Raw genomic sequence first — 17774 nt, 5'->3', positions numbered from 1 at the left:
CCAGAGAGGCTGTGGAGTCTCCTTCTCTGGAGACTTTCCAGCCCCATCTGGACACGTTTCTGTGTGACCTGCCCTGGGTGTTCCTGCTGCAGCACGGGGGTTGGACTTGATCCTCAGACGTGCCTTCCAAACCCTATGATTCTATGAAAGAACAGTAAGGAAAAGAGGAGCACAGGAGAAAGAACTGAGGTGATTCCACACCTATTCTCTGTAGTGCCATAGCACTCCATTGGCTTTTAATGGTCAAATATCAGTTTTCCCAGGGTTTTCTGCAGAAGAGCTGAGAGGAAAAGCTCCCAGGGACAGGTCTATAGCCTCAGCCTCCTGTCATCATCCAACTAAGAAGCAAAACTCTGGCCACATAACATTAGGAATAAATGGATGCTTCTCACCAGACACTCGAGAATGGGAAAACAAAATCACAGATTAAAAGGAAGAAGCAGTAAATAAAAACCTGGATTAAATTCAAATATTAAATGGAGAAGAAGATGGAAGAAACAAAGGAGGGGGAAAAAAAAATCAGTGTAGGGTAAAAGGAACAAGGTGGAGGTTGGATTTGAGAGCAGTAAACTCATATTCACGTTGCACAGAAAATACTACAACTCCAATGGCAGGGTTGGTTGCAAAGGCAAGAATAAACAGGAGAGGAAAACCTGATTTATGTTTTCATTCCACAGCTGGAGCCTTGTTAATAATTGGAGGGAAATCTCCCACTTTTACTTATCCAGTAAGGAATTTATTGGAAGACCATGTGCAAAGCCTTGAAAATGAACGAATGAACGGGGGAAGAGACTGAGGCAGGAGAGGAACCTTCTCTGCTGTACCCTAAGTCCCAACAAGCTCACTTTGTGAGCTACAGAAGCCAAAAACATACATCAGGTGTAGATGTTTATGTGCAGGTTCAAGGAACAAAAAGGTGAGGCAGGAGAAGCTGCAGGAAAATGCTGTTTCAATGATTCACATGGCTACTCCAGGTGCTCCTCCTAGAAGCTGCTTCCTATAAGTTCTTCCCAGGAAATTACACCTAAACATCATCTCTTCTTGCTTTTCATGTACAGAGCTTAGGAAATTATCTGAAATTGCAGAGACTAAAGACTCCAAGTCTCTGCCACTTGGCACAAAAAAAAAAAAGCAAGACAATTCCCTCCTAAAACAGGCTGGAAATTTACCTGGTACTAGAGTCCTGTTTAGATACCTCAAAACTTGCTTCCAGCTTTTTGCATTTCATGAAATGAAACAAATAAAGTAAGAGATTTTCCATGTTCCAGTCCAAAAATTAAATATAATCAGTGCAGATTTATTCTGGACTATCATAGCTTTAGAAGCCAGGATAAAATTATCTAAGGTGTTCTCCAGCACAGATGGTGAATGCCCATCAGAGCTAGTAAACTTCTGGATCATATTTATATGGACAATATAAAATAGATATTAATCTAGAAGAAAGGCAGAAAAGGAAATGCCAAGGAAGGAAGAAACATTCAGGCTGGAAAATAGAACTCCACTCAAAGCTTCTCTCAGCTGCATCAAACTGGTTAGGCAAAGTTTTTCCAGAGAGAAAAAACAAAGCTTCCTGGTTTTTGTGTTTGTCTAGCCCCACCACTTCCATGGCAAACACTCAACACTTTTGAGGCAGCCTGCCTGGCTATTATTATGTTCATTTGCAAGAGAAACCAACAAAATAAGACAGAAAAGAGGTATATGCAGCACCTCCTCTACAAGAAGAGATATTTGGGTTAGTCCCTAAGAAATAAGTATGTATATCCCAACAAATCTGGACCACCACAGCCTCTTGCTGAGGAAACAAGACAGATGCATCTCTAAAGGAACAAAAATTGAAAGGGTTTTTAGAGGTGAAGACTTATTTACCAAAGAACAACTCACCACTTCATGAATGGACCGATTGAAACCATCATCCTCAGTCAGGATTAGCAGGATGATCAGAGCCATGTAAACATGGTGGGAATTCCTTTCTTCGACGTGATACAGGATTTCCAGAATTGGCAGAACCTATAGGGAAGGGAAAAAAACCACCTGTGGATCAGTTTAGTCTTTCAAATACTTCAGACAAACAGAGGAGACCTCCAAACCTCCTGTGCATCACCCTGTCCTCAGCAATATCACTTTCTCCCTTTAGCACTTTCTCCCTCTTAAAACAACCACCCCTAAATAGTGACGTGCATTGTTTAAACACCTTCCATCTGTTTTATTCTGCCTGCACAAGAGTCAAAACCAAATCTTTCTTGTGGTCAGGCATGGAATTTCCATTCCTAATGAGATTTCCAGGCATACCCGCTTACCATAGGTCCTGAAACCTTTAGTTCCCCTCTAGACTATGGGAAAATGCAATTGTTAAACAAGATTTTCAAACATCCAAGCAGGAAAATAATTGGTTTTAACCACTAGTGCTAGCACAAGCTTGGTCTGAAAGGAGGAGGACCACAAAGATGATCCAAGGGCTGGAGCAGCTCTCCCATGAAGATAGGCTGAGAAAGATAGGCTGTTCAGCCTGGAGAAGAGAAGGCTCCAGGGAGACCTTAGAGCACCTTACAGTGCCTGAAGGGGCTCCAGGAAAGCTGGGGAGGGACTTGGGACAAGGGCAGGGAGGGATGGGATGAGGGGGAATGGATTAAAACTGAAAGAGGGGAGATTGAGGTGAGACATGAGGAGGAAATTCTTTGCTGTGAGGGTGGTGAGACCCTGGCCCAGGTTGCCCAGGGAAGCTGTGGCTGCCCCATCCCTGGCAGTGTTGAAGGGCAGGTTGGATGGGGCTTGGAGCAGCCTGGGCTGGTGGGAGGTGTCCCTGCCCATGCAGGGGGGTTGGAACTGGATGGTCTTTAAGGTCCTTTCCAACCCAAACTGTTCTATGATTCTATGACTTTTCTCATCAAATATAAACAGCCATTTTAGACCTGAGGTACACAAAGGCATCTGGAGACCTGCAACTCAAATCCCATTTTGCTGTGTGGAGATACAATCCCAGAAAAGAATCAGTTTGGGATGGGTGAAGACAAAAAAAGGCCTGATTTTCCAATTTTAGGTAAGAGGCAGCCAAAGAGAACTGACATTATGATGAGAGTTCAGCCCAAGTTCTTGCAACATTTCCACCAGGATGAACAGCTTAAGCCAAAGTCTTGCAATAATAATGAACATGAGATTTCACTGCACTAGCAAGCATACCTGAATGCTAGTCTAAAGTTAATCCAGATGCAAATGTTGTCTCTCTACCAACTGAAAAATTAGCTTTCCACTGGCTCAGTACAACGTGGCTTCCCCACGCTGCAGAAATAGACATAAAGAACAAAATACCCTGGAAAAAAAGGAATTGGAGGAAAACTCTCCATTCCATCCATAGTGGATGAGATGTAGAACTTGTTCCAAGAAGCTTCCAGACACCTAAAGACTCACTGTTTTTCATAACAGGCTGACTGCAGCATGGGGAATCATGTGAAACCTACTCTGGTGAGGGGCCAGGACACCGAGTGCTTCAAAAGCCTCTGAAGTTACCAGAACGTTCTCTTACCACCAGTCAGTCCCAAAACAGTTGGAACATATGAAAACGCACACCAGTTTCTAATAGAACCAAGAAAGATTGAGGTAAATGCTGCAGGACACAAGACCTTCTAACAGATACTTTGGGCAGGGTCAAAAGTGATAACACAACAAAAGCAGGGGGCAAAATTCCTCCACAGAATCATTTAACAATATTTAACAAAGTACAAGGCTACAAAGCCACACGAGTGACCTGCTTAAGCCATATTTAGATCACAGGAAAACATACTGCTTTACCATAGAGAAATACAGCAGCATATTCATTACTTCAGTCCGGACTCATTGACCAGCAACAAAACGTACAGCACAGCTCAGCAGCCTGAGCAAACAGCTCATTTCCAACAAGCAGGTAACTCACTGGCACCTTCACCTACCATCTAGGTGTTACCTGCTCTTCCAAACAGAAGGCAGCTCAACCGTCTCCCAGTCACAGACCACGACACTCTGCTGCTGAAAAACTTTCCTCACTGACCGCTATTTCACTACTCCCACCACCTCCTGGAGAATCATGAAATGATTTGGTGGGAAGGGACCTTTCAAGGCCACCTATTCCAATCCCCCGCAAGGAGCAGGGACATCTACAACGCAATCAGGTTGCTTAGAGCCCCGTCCAACCTGACCTGGAATGTTTCCAGGGATGGGGGTCCTTGTAGGTACTTTCAATAAGACTGAAATCCCAAATTTCCTATTGCCAAATTCCAGACGTGAAGATCCCTAATGGCATCAGGTACTTAGCCCAGTTCTTTTAGAACATGACACCAAGACACATGCCACAAGTTATGGAAGTCACACAAACATCCTTTTCATTCATAAAGGCAGAGAGTTTGGAGAAGGCTGAGAGGGGACCTGATGAATGTCTCTCAATACCTGCAGGGTGGGTGTCAGGAATGGGCCAGTCTCTGTTCAGTGGTGCCTGGGACAGGACGAGGGGAAACGGCCCCAAGGGACAACACAGGAAGTTCCAGCTCAAGAGGAGGAGCAACTTCTTTGCTGTGAGGGTGACAGAGCCCTGGGCCAGGCTGCCCAGAGAGGCTGTGGAGTCTCCTTCTCTGGAGACTTTCCAGCCCCATCTGGACACGTTTCTGTGTGACCTGCCCTGGGTGTTCCTGCTGCAGCAGGGGGGTTGGACTTGATGGTCTTCAGAAGTCCCTTCCAACCCCTGTGATTCTGTGATTCTACCAAGACTGTTGTAAGAGCAAAACTGATGCATTCCCTTACTAATGATGAAGCATTCTAAAGCACAACAGAAGATGAAGGTCTTTAAATCTAACTGACAGAGTCAGATTCATATGCAAACAAGGAAGCAAGCTGAGACAACACCTATTCCATCAGCTAATAAAACCACACTGAATCCATTTACAAATAAAACTGAAGTTACAAAAGAGCAAAGACATTTCACACCTCCCCTAGGAAATGTCCCTCAACATCTGCTAGCGATGCTTCCTGGGCACCAAACCCAGGAAGTATTAAATAGTGGAAAAAACACAGCACATGTGAGACACTGAGTGCAGTGTGACAGAAACAACCTGCAAAACCCCTCAAAGTCTAAGATGAGCACTCAGCTGGCCTCATTTCTCATGTAGCAGAGGCTCTTACACTTCACCCAACTGCTTCATTATGAAGAAGCCTCTAAAAAGCCACCCACCCTCACTCTAAGACACTCAGAGAGAGCAGTGCTTTACCTCTGAATTCATTACCTTCACTGGTTTCCTCTGGTGTGGGCTTCAACCTCCAGTCTTTAGTTCTCAGCACATCTCCCTCTATAAGCAGAGTGTCCTTTCCCTTCCAAGCTTTCCCCTTGTGAAGTCACGGACACATCCTGATGCATCTCAAACTCTTTTCTGACCAACTCAACTAACATTAGCTTTTTAAGCCTCTCCCAGTTTTGTTAGAGAAACCCCCTCGTGCTTCTCTACATTCTCTCAATTTCTCAAGAGCCTGTAAATATTTTATGAAGTTTGGTACCACAGCACCAGAATAGCATTCACCACTCTTGCAGTTGCCATATAGGGAAGGAAAAAACCAGCTTCATTACTCCTGCCTCTTTGTCTCATTTACTAAATTAGCCTTTTTCACCACAGGGTTGTAATTAGGAGATCATGATTGCTCTGCCCAGTAACCCTCCCACCCCCCCAAGTCCCTTCTGTGTTTGCATGATTAAGCAATTCAAGCTGCTCCTCTCAATTGGTTGCCACTCATTCTTACCTACCAGGCAGTAGAAATCAAGAGGATTGGACCAAGGTGTAACATGTCAGGAGTGGTCCCAAAAAGCATTAAGAGTTCAAGGAGAGAGTTTCCAATTTTACTATTAAATACAAAAGATGCCAATGTGCTGCTGACTTTTCAGTGATGCTTCTCTCAATTCTCTCAGCTTGTTCCCCACAAAGTGGTTAATGTCACTGATTATTTCTGGGATTTTCTGATTTGTTTTGTTTGGAAGGGGAAGGAAGATTGGTGATAATATATGAAAATATCCCCCAAGAGCACCTGGAGCTGTTTGGACACATGCACCTCCTGCATTTCCTGCAAGTTTTACAGTGTAACAGACATCATAATTCTCACACAATGCACACACCTCAACTTCATTTCCCTGAAAATAATTAAGAAGGTGAGCAGGTGTCAAACATGTTAGATCACACACTAACAGCCCTGAAAATTAAATACGACCATTTGTTCACAGAATTCCTGCCCTAAGCTACACAATCTGCACTGGACTAGACAGGAGGAGTTCAGTTTTGAACCACAAAATCATTAAGATCTGAAAAGGGACATGAAGCTGTTGGAGAGGGTCCACAGAAGGGCCACGAAGATGATGAGAGGGCTGGAGCAGCTCTGCTCTGGAGACAGGCTGGGAGAGTTGGGGTGTTCAGCCAGGAGAAGAGAAGGCTCCAGGGAGACCTTAGAGCACCTTCCAGTGCCTGAAGGGGCTCCAGGAAAGCTGGGGAGGGACTTGGGACAAGGGCAGGGAGGGATGGGATGAGGGGTGATGGTTTTAAACTGAAAGAGGGGAGATTTAGGTTAGACATCAGGAAGAAATTCTTCACCATGAGAGTAGGAAGGCACTGGAACAGGTTGCCCAGGGAGGTTATGACTGCCCCCTCCCTGGCAGTGTTCATGGCCAGGTTGGAGGAGGCTTGTGCAGCCTGGGCTTGTGGGAGGTGTCTCTGCTCATAGCAGGGAGGTTGGAACCTGATGATCTTTAAGGTCGATTCCAACCCAAAACATTCTGTGATTCTATGATTCTGTGATTCTGTGAATTGAGACTTCTACCATTTCATGGCTGCTAAGCCCAAGATGGCCTCCAAATACCACATCACCTACCAGTCCTTTCCTGTTTGTAAACAGGGACCTACTGGTCTAGAGAGGCACCTCCCCTGGTAGGCTCATTTACCAGCTGTGTCAGGAAGTTATCTTCCACACACTCCAGGAACCTCTGAAGATTGTTTCTATTCTGCTGTGCTTTATTTCCAGCAGACGTCTGGAGTCCCCTGCAAGGACAAGGGTTGGCAACTTGAAGACTTTTGCCAACTGCCTGTAGAACATCTCATGAGCCTCCTCATCCTGGTTGGGTGGCCTGTAATACATTCCCAACAGGATGTCTGCCTTCCTTCTAATCCTTATGCACAGGAACTTGATGTCACCACCACATTTGTCAAGTTCTATGCAAGCAAAACCCTCCCTGACATACAGGGCCACTTCACCAGGTCTCCTTCCCTGCCTGTCCCTTCTGAAGAGCTTATGGCCATTCAATATCAATTCAATACCAAACATCTCACCCCAGTGTGCCAACAGTGGTGTCTATTAACTCTGATTTTAGCAACACATCTGCTGGAACTTGGACTGAGACCAAACTCATCCCATATCTCCTATCAAACAGGCAAGGGATCCAATTACCTGGCAAGATTTCAAATATTAAAATGGAAAGGGTTCCCTATTTGTTACCAACTCCCTCAGAGAGCCATTATCTTATTAAAGGAAATGCTTTTTTAATAAGTAAGATTTGTTAGAGGTTTGTAACATAACCAAATGGAGTGAGGAGAGGAAGCTAATTTCTACCCTATAAAAACTGCCAGGTGTCTGTTCCACTGGCCTCTAACTGCTGTCCTATTTAAAGCAGTTAAAAAGTCACTACAGTTGCATTTCTATAAAATCTCTCAGCTGCTCCTTGAGGAGTTTCAACCTCAGCTCAACCCTGCTAAGACATTTGGGAGATTAGTCACGTAACAGCTCATTCGGTTAACTAGCAGCCCTGTATGCGAAGAATCCCAGAATGGTTTGGGTTGGACAGACCTTGAAGATCAACAGGTCTCAAACGAAATTCTTTATTATGAGGGTGGTAAGGCACTGCAACAGGTTGCCCAGGGAGGTCATGGAAGCCCCATCCCTGGCAGTATTCAAGGCTGGGTTCGATGGGGCTCTAAGCAACCTGATCTAGTGGTAGGTGTCCCTGACTGAGCAGGGGGGTTGGATCTGGATGATCTTTAAGGTCTCTTCCAGCCCTAACCTTACTATGATTCTATGACAAGTCTCTCCCCTGCTTCCTGTTGGCCCTCTTCAGTTACTGGAAGCCTGCTATAAGGTCTACCCAGGCTCTTCTGTTCTCCAGGCTGAACAACCCCAACTCTGTCAGCCTGTCTTCATAGGAGAGGTGCTCCAACCCTCTCATCATCTTCGTGGCCCTCCTCTGGACCCTTTACAACAGCTCCACATCCTTGTGTTGGGGACCCCAGCACCACTGGACCCAGCCCTGCATGAGGTTCCCACTACAGCAGAGTGGGACAATACCCTCCCTTGACCTGCTGGCCAGAGTGCCTCAAAGCAGCAAACAGGCAGGTTAATGCATGGAGTAATTTGTTTAAGTTTTTGGGCTGAATATAAATAAACTGAATATAATATAATATAATATAATATAATATAATATAATATAATATAATATAATATGTAGTATTATACCTGCTATCAGTTTGTTTCCACCATGACCAGAGATCAGTAGGTGTGACTTGGACCAGAGAGTGGGACTGAGAAAGAGGGACTCAAAGACAACCCAGTAGCTTGATCAGTAGCACTTTTCCTGCAGTGTCATGTTTAACATCACACTCCAGAGATGATGTAATAAAAATGAGAGAGCTAGACCTGGCAAATCAGTGAGCCATAACCTACTGTTCCCACCAAAGAGCAAACAATGCTGACTCCCAAGCCTCCAAAACCAACCCCTGGTGATGAGAAGAGCAAACAGAGCAAGACTTACAAGGTTTTCTATGTCGGTTCGTGCCAACACGTAGGTCCGGACGTTGCCATTTTGATGTAGGAGCATGTACAACAGAAGAGTTGCTTGATCAGATTTCTGCTGCTCACACAGAGTTGTGTATAAACTGTTAAAATTAATCTGGAAAGCGTGGGGATTTGATGAGGAGAAAGCAGAGCTATCTGAAATAAAGAAAAAACCCAAAACTCTCTTTAACCAAGGCATTTAACATCCAGCTGTTTGTAAATTTTATAACCATCTCAGGGGGGGAATATTTTATACAGATACCACAGAAAGAAGGAAAGGTCTTCAGGGAGACCTTAGAGCAGCTTCCAGTGCCTGAAGGGGCTCCAGGAAAGCTGGGGAGGGACATGGGACAAGAGCAGGGAGGGATGGGATGAAGGGAATGGTTTTAAACTGGGGAGATTTTGGTTGGATGGTTTTAAGAGGGGAGATTGAGGTGAGACATAAGGAGGAAATTCTTTGGTGTGAGGGTGGTGAGAACCTGGCCCAGGTTGCCCAGAGAAGCTGTGGCTGCCCCATCCCTGGCAGTGTTGAAGGGCAGGTTGGATGGGGCTTGAAGCAGCCTGGGCTGGTGGGAGGTGTCCCTGCCCATGCAGAGGGGTTGGAACTGGATGGTCTTTAAGGTCCTTTCCAACCCAAACTGTTCTATGTTTCTATGTGGATATCTTGCACTGCCTTTTATTTTAGCCTGTGTTCTCAGCAAAGTTTCTAATTAGCTTTCAGCATGGAAGAATGTGGTAATTGTCACTTATTTCTGAACAAAATCTACACCCTCTTAGGGAAGAAAAAGTTATAGGAAGACCTGCAGGAGCCACACAGGAGCCTTGACTCCCACTGGGCTTCTGGGGGCCTGGAGGAGCCAGCATGCTGGGAAGCTGCTGCTTCTCTTGGCCTGGGCAAGGGGCAACAGCTCCAGCCATTGAGCAGAGCTCAGCAGGAGGGACTGGAGCAAGTACTTCCCTGCCTGCAGGAGTGGGGAGGAAACTGCCCTACATGGTTTCAGGAATAATGGAATTGTTTTGGTTGGAAAAGTCCTCCAAGATCATCAAGTCCAACCATCCCCCCAGCCCTGCCAAGGCCACCCCTGCCCCATGTCCCTCAGCACCACATCTACACGGCTTGGAAACCCCTCCAGGGATGGGGACTCCAGCCCTGCCCTGGGCAGCCTGGGCCAGGGCCTGACAACCCTGGCCAGCAAGAAATGCTGCCCAACATCCCATCTCAGCCTCCCCTGGCACCACTGCAGCCCATTTCCTCTTGTCCCATCCCTTGTTCCTGGGGAGCAGAGCCCGACCCCCCTGGCTCCAACCTCCTCTCAGGCAGTTGCAGAGTGCAACTATGGACAGATTGGTTGAAAACCATCCTGCATCAGGCCCAGATTTCTCTCTACTAGGGAATACCAAGATCAAATTAATTCAACGTGTTCTATTAAGCAGAATTTGATGCCAGGGTTCATTAGTTGAGGACTGTCCTTTGACTTTCAAGCTTCACTTCTGTGGATGTTTAAACCATGTCACTTTTATGCACTTCACTGTCTGTTTTATTAAAAGGCATTAAAAAACTCTAAAAAATCTCAAACTAAACAGTATTAAAAAATATCAGCCACAGCAGCCTAGCCTGTTATTCTACAGAATGTTAAACTGGCCAACATTAAAATAAAGCTATTCTAGATCATGTAGAATAAAGCAAACTATCTTGAATTTGATTAGTTTTGTCTCAATTAAATTAAATAAATCACTTCAAGAAAAGTAAGGAAGGAATTGTTTATGCTGAGAGTGGTTAGACAATGGCCCAGGGAGATGGTAGATGCTCCATCCCTGGAAACATTCCGGTTCAGGTTGCAGTTGAGCAACCTGATCTGAAAGAAGATGTCTCTTTACAGATCCCTTCCATCCCAAACCATTCCATGATTCTACATTAAAAAAGCCAGTTTTCATATCATCGTTACATACTAGAGATCATTATGACCATAACCTTCCTTTTTTATATCATTTTCCTTTTACCAGCCCATCAGAATGTTCACAGGAATCCAATTTAAGCTCAGTTACATGAACACTGCCAGTGGAAAAAAATTAACAGGAAGCAATAAATCATGCTATAAATGTTACCATCTAGAGAAAAGATGCTGCTTTTGCCACAAAATAGGGTCTTTTACATTTTTTTAAAATTAGGTAACAGTTTTTCAACTGTGTGAGGTTATTGCTGGGTCCCAAGCAAGCCACTCTACACCAGGGCACTGAGTCAGGATCACACCTGCAACTGCCTGATACACAGACTGGAACCAACCTTCCCAAAAACCAGGCCAGCAGTGAAACCAGTCTGAAACTTTTTACATATATGGAAGTATTTTGTATTGATCAATTCCTCCTCACATTTTCAATACAAGAACAGTCTCAGCAAATTAACCCAGTTACCAAATCAATGACTTAGCTCTGAGGAACATGTCTCCAGCTAAAAAGGATTTCCCCAAGTGTTATAAAGGTCCTGCAGACTCTTGGATAACCAACCTATTTCTAGGTCAGGTTTGTAGCTTATGAAATTATGAAGCTTTGTAAAATTTCTGAAGTTTGAAGGACTTGCCCTGCCCCTTCCACTAAGTTCCAGCAACTGAGGAACTCCATCTCAGAATTCCCAGAATAAAATATACTATTAGGGAGGTTGGAACTGGCCCTCCCTGGAGGTGTTCAGGACCAGGTTGGATGGGGCTTGCGCAGCCTGGGCTGGTGGGAAGTGTCCCTGCCCATGCAGGGAGGTTGGAATCTGCTGATCTTTAAGGTCCCTTCCAACCTTCACCATTCTGTGATCCTATGATTACTGCTCTTCAATGGACCGGCTAGAAGGGAAATACATTTTGGAAGGAGAACATCTAAGTAGGCAGCTTAATGCTTCATTTTCATCAGCTCATGTTTAGAAGTAAAACCAGGTACAAACCTTGTGTGTTCTTGAAGGACATAATAGCTTGTCTGTAGGGATTTGGTGTATCTGGAGCATCAGTCAGATTAGCCAAGACCAGCAGGAGCAGGAGACTCTGGTTGGCAAGAGGGGAGCACTGCTCCAGCTGAGGTGTTGGTTTACTGCCCACTCCACCGAGCGTGAAGACTGTCCACAGGCCAGCTAGAGAGAAAGAGAAGAGATTTAGGTCAGACATCAGGGAAAAATTCTTCATCATGAGGGTAGGAAGGTGCTGGAACAGGTTGCCCAGGGAGGTTGTGGCTGCCCCATCCCTGGAAGTGTTGAAGGGCAGGTTGGATGGGGCTTGGAGCAACCTGGGCTGGTGGGAGGTGTCCCTGCCCACGCAGGGGGTTGGAACCTGATGGTCTTTAAGGTCCCTTCCAACCCAAACCATTCTGTGATTCTATTAGTTGGTGCTCCCCATCAACTCCAGAGAAGAGACATTTCTTCAGAAAACAGTTTCTGATCGTTAACAGCAGAACAAAGTGCTAAATAGAGAAAGAGTTTAGAAGGACAAAGAGAGAGCCAGGCAGCATTTTTAACTGTATTCCACATGTTCCCAATATTTGAAGCCTGGTTTCAGATTTATCTAAATTTCAAAATTAAGCCATATTTACATTTTTTAGCAAATTAAACAAAAGTAATGTGGCAGCCCTTCAAAAGGTCATCTCCACCATCTTATTTTCAGATCTAAAGTTAGAGTTAACTCAATACACCAAGAATATACACTGTTATAAAAATAAAGTGCCCAGAATCAAACTGCAAATTCAGCTTCACTGGCACCTCATGGAAAACCAGAATAAAAGGAATGAGATCTCCTGATGAAAATTCCTGTTAAAGCCATAGGTAGCTGTAACTAAGCTGCATCATTAAAAGTATGGAATAAAACTTAAAATTTCAATTTAAATTTCATTTCCTCCTTTCCTCTTGTCATTCTAGTATATATTCCAAAGGAAATGCAAATCACAGAAGTTTTTGTAAAGCTTTCTGTAACTCTGGGGCAAAGATGAGCTACAAGTTTTAAGAAAAAAACACCTCAACTGACTAAAGGATGAAGGGGATGGGTTCCCTGCAGCAGTATCATGATCAAAAGGGTGGCTGAAGGTTTAGAAAAACCTCTTCATTAACCAATTCTACCTCTCTGGTGCTACTTATAAGTGATGAAGTTAATAATTCTTAACCCTACAACAGTCTCTTCAACATTGATGTATTTGGATCACTTATTCCATCTCCAGGATTTACTGTTCTCTGGAAATACTTCCAACCTATTTTAATTTTAACTCCCTAATAGAAATTGATGTCTTGTCTCTATTCCACACAGAACCACATTGTGAGAATTTGTGTCAACTGGAGAAACAGTAAATATTGCTGATTATTTCTGGTAAATACACAGACAGTTTTGCCTTTAAAACAAAATTTAGAGATCCATTTTTTTCCTTCTCTTCCAAAAACTTCCCCAACACAACTTCTTTTTTCCCTAGTCATACAATTCTATGTCAAGAACAGGAGGGAGAACAGGTTCACTTTTCAATACAAGGGATGCCTTTTTGGGATAATCTGGAGATCTTCTCTAAAACCACAGAATCAAAGAATGGTTAAGATCAAAAGAGACCTTAAAGCTCATCAGGTTCCAACCCCCCTGCATGGACAGGGACACCTCCCACCAGACCAGGCTGCACAAGCCTCATCCAACCTGGCCTTGAACTTATCCAGGGATAGGGCTTCCACAACACAATCCTACAGAAATCTCAGCCTAAGGCTCTGGCCTCTGTAAGAAAACAAACCAGAAACAAGGTTCATGTTTGTGCCTCCTTCGAGGACAGTTTAAATGCACTTATTTATAGGATCATGTGACAAAGCAAAAATTTAAGGACATTTTAAGACCAAAAGATGGGGAGGAGAGCAGAGGTTCCTGAAAAAATTGAATCATTATAGAACAATCAAATTTATAGCCAGCTGACCTCCCAGGACTGCATATCATTATTGCAAGTTTGTCTATCAACAAACATTTGGGATGTTTATTGAAGCAATTAAGCTGGAGTACTGAGTCCAATTCTGGAGGCCCCAACACAAGAAGGATATGGAGCTGTTGGAGTCCAGAGGAGGCCACAGAGGAGGCTGGAGTAGCTCTGCTCTGGAGCCAGGCTGGGAGAGTTGGGGTGTTCAGCCTGGAGAAGAGAAGGCTCCAGGGAGACCTTAGAGCACCTTCCAGTGCCTGAAGGGGCTCCAGAAAAGCTGGGGAGGAACTTGGGACAAAGGCAGGAGGGATGGGAGCAGGGGGAAGGGTTTCCAGCTGGAAGAGGGAGTGGAGCTGAGATGTGAGGGAGCAATTCTGTGCTGTGAGGGTGGGGAGAGCCTGGCCCAGGTTGCCCAGAGAAGCTGTGGCTGCCCCATCCCTGGCAGTGTTGAAGGGCAGGTTGGATGGGGCTTGGAGCAACCTGGGCTGGTGGGAGGTGTCCCTGCCCATGCAGGGGGGTTGGAACTAGGTAATCTTTAGGGTCCCTTACAACCCCAAACACCCTATGATTCTATGAAGTGTAATTCTTCCACAAAACACATCTTACTTTCCATCCTTGAGTGTAAACGTTTGGAAGATAAACCCACTGAGCTTTGAAGCTAAACCCTCTGAGCCCTCTGCCCAGCAAGAGCATTAAATTAACCCAGAAGAAATGGGTGTTACTTCTTTCAAAGTCTCTTTCTGGGAAAAGGAGAATTTTTTTGTTTTGTTTTGTTAAAGCAGTTGCAAAACACAATTGTACTCATAATAGAGGTTCAAATTTTCCTTTATTAAGTTTTAGCATAAGCATAACATTTTAATCCTTGCTAGCAAAACCTTTTTGGGCAGGCCCGTTTCTGTCCTCACTGGAGTTCAGTGACAAAGAAAATCCTTCCCTCATTTCCCCCAACTCCAGTTCTATCACTCATCATTAGCATCTTATCAAAGAGTTTAATTGCTTTGGAAACTTATTTTGCAAAGTACACAGACCTGAGATGCTGCTTCCAAAAATGAAAAGAAATATTAAGACTTTTGATAGATATGAAGATCCTCAAAGGATCATCTTGATCCCTTCCTGTCATTTTCACATTTCCAAAATAACCATCCTACTCTCTTGCTGTAAAAATGGAAAGAACACCAGGAGATGGGGCTAAAGAAGTTGGTCAAAATCATTAAAACCCAACCACAAAGACCCCCATCAAACAGAAGAGATCTAACCTCTCTTTCAGCACTCTTTTCAAATCCACTCCTAGCTCCACATCCTGCTTCCCAATTTAGGAAACTTTCAGCATCTAGAATTGCTTAATACTGCAGCAACAGTCAATACTGATTGAGGAAGAATTAAAGCCAAAGTGATTTTCATTGCATCTAATTACTACCATCATCTATCTACTTCCTCCACCAACCCCAGAGAACACCATATTATTTAAAAACCATCACAATTCCTATTTTATTCTTCTGACATCCAAGGAGCTCTGGGAACTTGAGAGTTGGTTTTGTTTGGGTTTTCTTCTTATTTTATTTCATGCTTATGTGTGTGTCACATCTCTTAAGTCAATTCATTGGTTCTGACATTGTGGTCTGCTGAACACTTTCTGGTGGCCCATGGAGAGCTGGCACTTCATGTTGTGCTGGCTCTTGTCCTTGTTTCCAGCTGCTACATTGTGTTATAAGAAAGCTAAAAATACAGAAATACTTTCCTACCATTTCTTTTCCATGTAAGCAACTTCTCGAGTTGCCAGGGGGATGTTATGTGATAATGAATGGGAGAGGAAAAAGCTGTCCATGGAATCAGAAATGGGAGAGGCTGGATCAGGCAACTGCTCTGTCAAGATGCACTTCACATAATGTCTCAAATCAGAGACTTCTTATACTTTATAAGCATGTCCTTAACATCTCAGGTCATTATTTTAGCAACTAATTCAGAGAAGCACTGAGTATAATTGCTTAAAAGAGTATAAAACCAGCAGCTCCATTAATTTTAGGCAAGACCCACTGCATGTTTTTAGAATATTCATTACAGTAAGACACTAGTAATGCTGAACTACAGGAAATTTGGAACAATTTTTATAGAATCACAGGGGTTGGAAGGGACTTCTGAAGACCATCAAGTCCAACCCCCCTGCTGCAGCAGGAACACCCAGGGCAGGTCACACAGGAACGTGTCCACATGGGGCTGGAAAGTCTCCAGAGAAGGAGACTCCACAGCCTCTCTGGGCAGCCTGGCCCAGGGCTCTGTCACCCTCACAGCAAAGAAGTTGCTCCTCCTCTTGAACTGGAACTTCCTGTGTTGTCCCTTGGGGCCGTTTCCCCTCGTCCTGTCCCAGGCACCACTGAACACAGACTGGCCCATTCCTGACACCCACCCTGCAGGTATTGAGAGACATTCATCAGGTCCCCTCTCAGCCTTCTCTTCTCCTCACTAAACAGCCCCAGGTCTCTCAGCCTCTCCTCATCAGACAGATGTTCCAGTCCCTTCATCATCCTTGTAGCCTCCCTTGGACTGTTCCCAGCAAATCCCTGTCCCTCTGGAACTGGGGAGCCCAGAACTGGACACAGTCCTCCAGATGTGGCCTCACCAGGGCAGAGCAGAGGGGCAGGGGAACCTCCCTTGACCTGCTGGCCACACTGTTCTTAGTGCATCCCAGGATACTATTGGCTCTCTTGGCCACAAGAGCACCTTGCTGTCCTATGGATAACTTCTTGTTCACAAGTTATGTGGTTAATGTACTTACATGTTAAGTGTTACACCCTCAAGCAATGCTGAACTCACTAGGGGTATAAACACCCTAATGTGATTAACCAAAACCACCTCTGACTGAAACACTGGATCTGATTTCACTATCCTAAACACTGAACTAACTTCTACAGCCGAAACAAGTTCTTACAGATGACAGATTTTATGCAACATTATATCTGACAGGGTAACACACCAAGGACAGAAGTAACTATTTTTAATTTCCAGCAATATTTTCCTGCTCTCCACCGTCTGGCAATAGCCTAAGAGAATCAACCCAGGCCAGCATGTGACAAAGGAGGAAAAACATTTTAAAAACAACTACAGATTAACAGCCTCTGGGTGACACAGAAACTAGCAAAAGAAATTCAGATATTAAATAGCGGTAGGCTGGCTGGTTTTGAAGCCATCAGCAGGCTGCTGCAAGCACTGACACGTGGGAGATACTGAATGTGAAAGCTTGTGGGCACAGCCATAGGCATTGCCATAGAATGATAGAATAGTTAGGGTTGGAAGGGACCTTCGAGATCACTTAGCTCCAACCCCTCTGCATGTGCAGGGACACCTCCCATCAGCCCAGGCTGCTCCAAGCCCCATCCAACCTGCCCTTCAACACTGCCAGGGATGGGGCAGCCACAGCTTCTCTGGGCAACCTGGGCCAGGCTCTCACCACCCTCACACCAAAGAATTTCCTCCTCATGTCTCACCTCAATCTCCCCTCTTCCAGTTTTAATCCATTCCCCCTCATCCCATCCCTCCCTGCCCTTGTCCCAAGCCCCTCCCCAGCTTTCCTGGAGCCCCTTCAGGCACTGGAAGGTGCTCTAAGGTTCCCATGGAGCCTTCTCTGACCAGCAACCTGAGCTACCCCTACCTTTGTACAAGCCACCGTAACACACATGGAGGGAATCATGTATCTGTTTTAAGAGCTTATAATGAATAAAAAATACAGATCCTGAAAGGAAGTAATAGAGGAAAAAAAACAGATGAAGCAGGTAATTACATTCAGTAACTATATAATAGTTAAGAATGATTAAGGCATGTGCAGTTTCATCCACCGTGGTGAATTTATGATACTAGCCTTGCTGTAAACACCTTGAATATTTTAACAAAGAACATAGAGGAACATGGGATTTTTCTTGGGGGAAAAAAATCCACAATTATCACATTCACACCACTCTGGACTTTGCAGCCAGGACAATGCTGGGCGCAGCAACAGTGTGCGAGGAGAAGCAATCCATGTTGTAACTCTGGAGATGGAACAAAGGTAAAAC

At 44.6% G+C, this 17774-nt stretch overlaps 1 protein-coding gene across 1 annotated transcript in view; it reads right to left on the bottom strand.

The window, feature by feature from the left end:
• DYM (dymeclin) overlaps nucleotides 1-17774 on the bottom strand; it is a 161965-nt gene that overhangs the window by 91145 nt on the left and 53046 nt on the right. The window contains exons 8-10 of the mRNA XM_010007892.1: nucleotides 11750-11932; nucleotides 8798-8976; nucleotides 1882-2007 (exon numbers count right to left, since the gene is read on the bottom strand). Coding sequence (XP_010006194.1) covers nucleotides 1882-2007; nucleotides 8798-8976; nucleotides 11750-11932 — 488 coding nt within the window. The remainder of the gene's footprint in view (nucleotides 1-1881; nucleotides 2008-8797; nucleotides 8977-11749; nucleotides 11933-17774) is intronic.

Source organism: Chaetura pelagica, unplaced genomic scaffold (genome assembly GCF_000747805.2).
Source record: "Chaetura pelagica isolate M959 unplaced genomic scaffold, ChaPel_1.0 scaffold552, whole genome shotgun sequence".
Classification (NCBI taxonomy): Eukaryota; Metazoa; Chordata; class Aves; order Apodiformes; family Apodidae; genus Chaetura; species Chaetura pelagica.
Note: the sequence above shows the minus strand (reverse complement) of the source record. Positions and strands in the feature narration are given on the sequence as shown.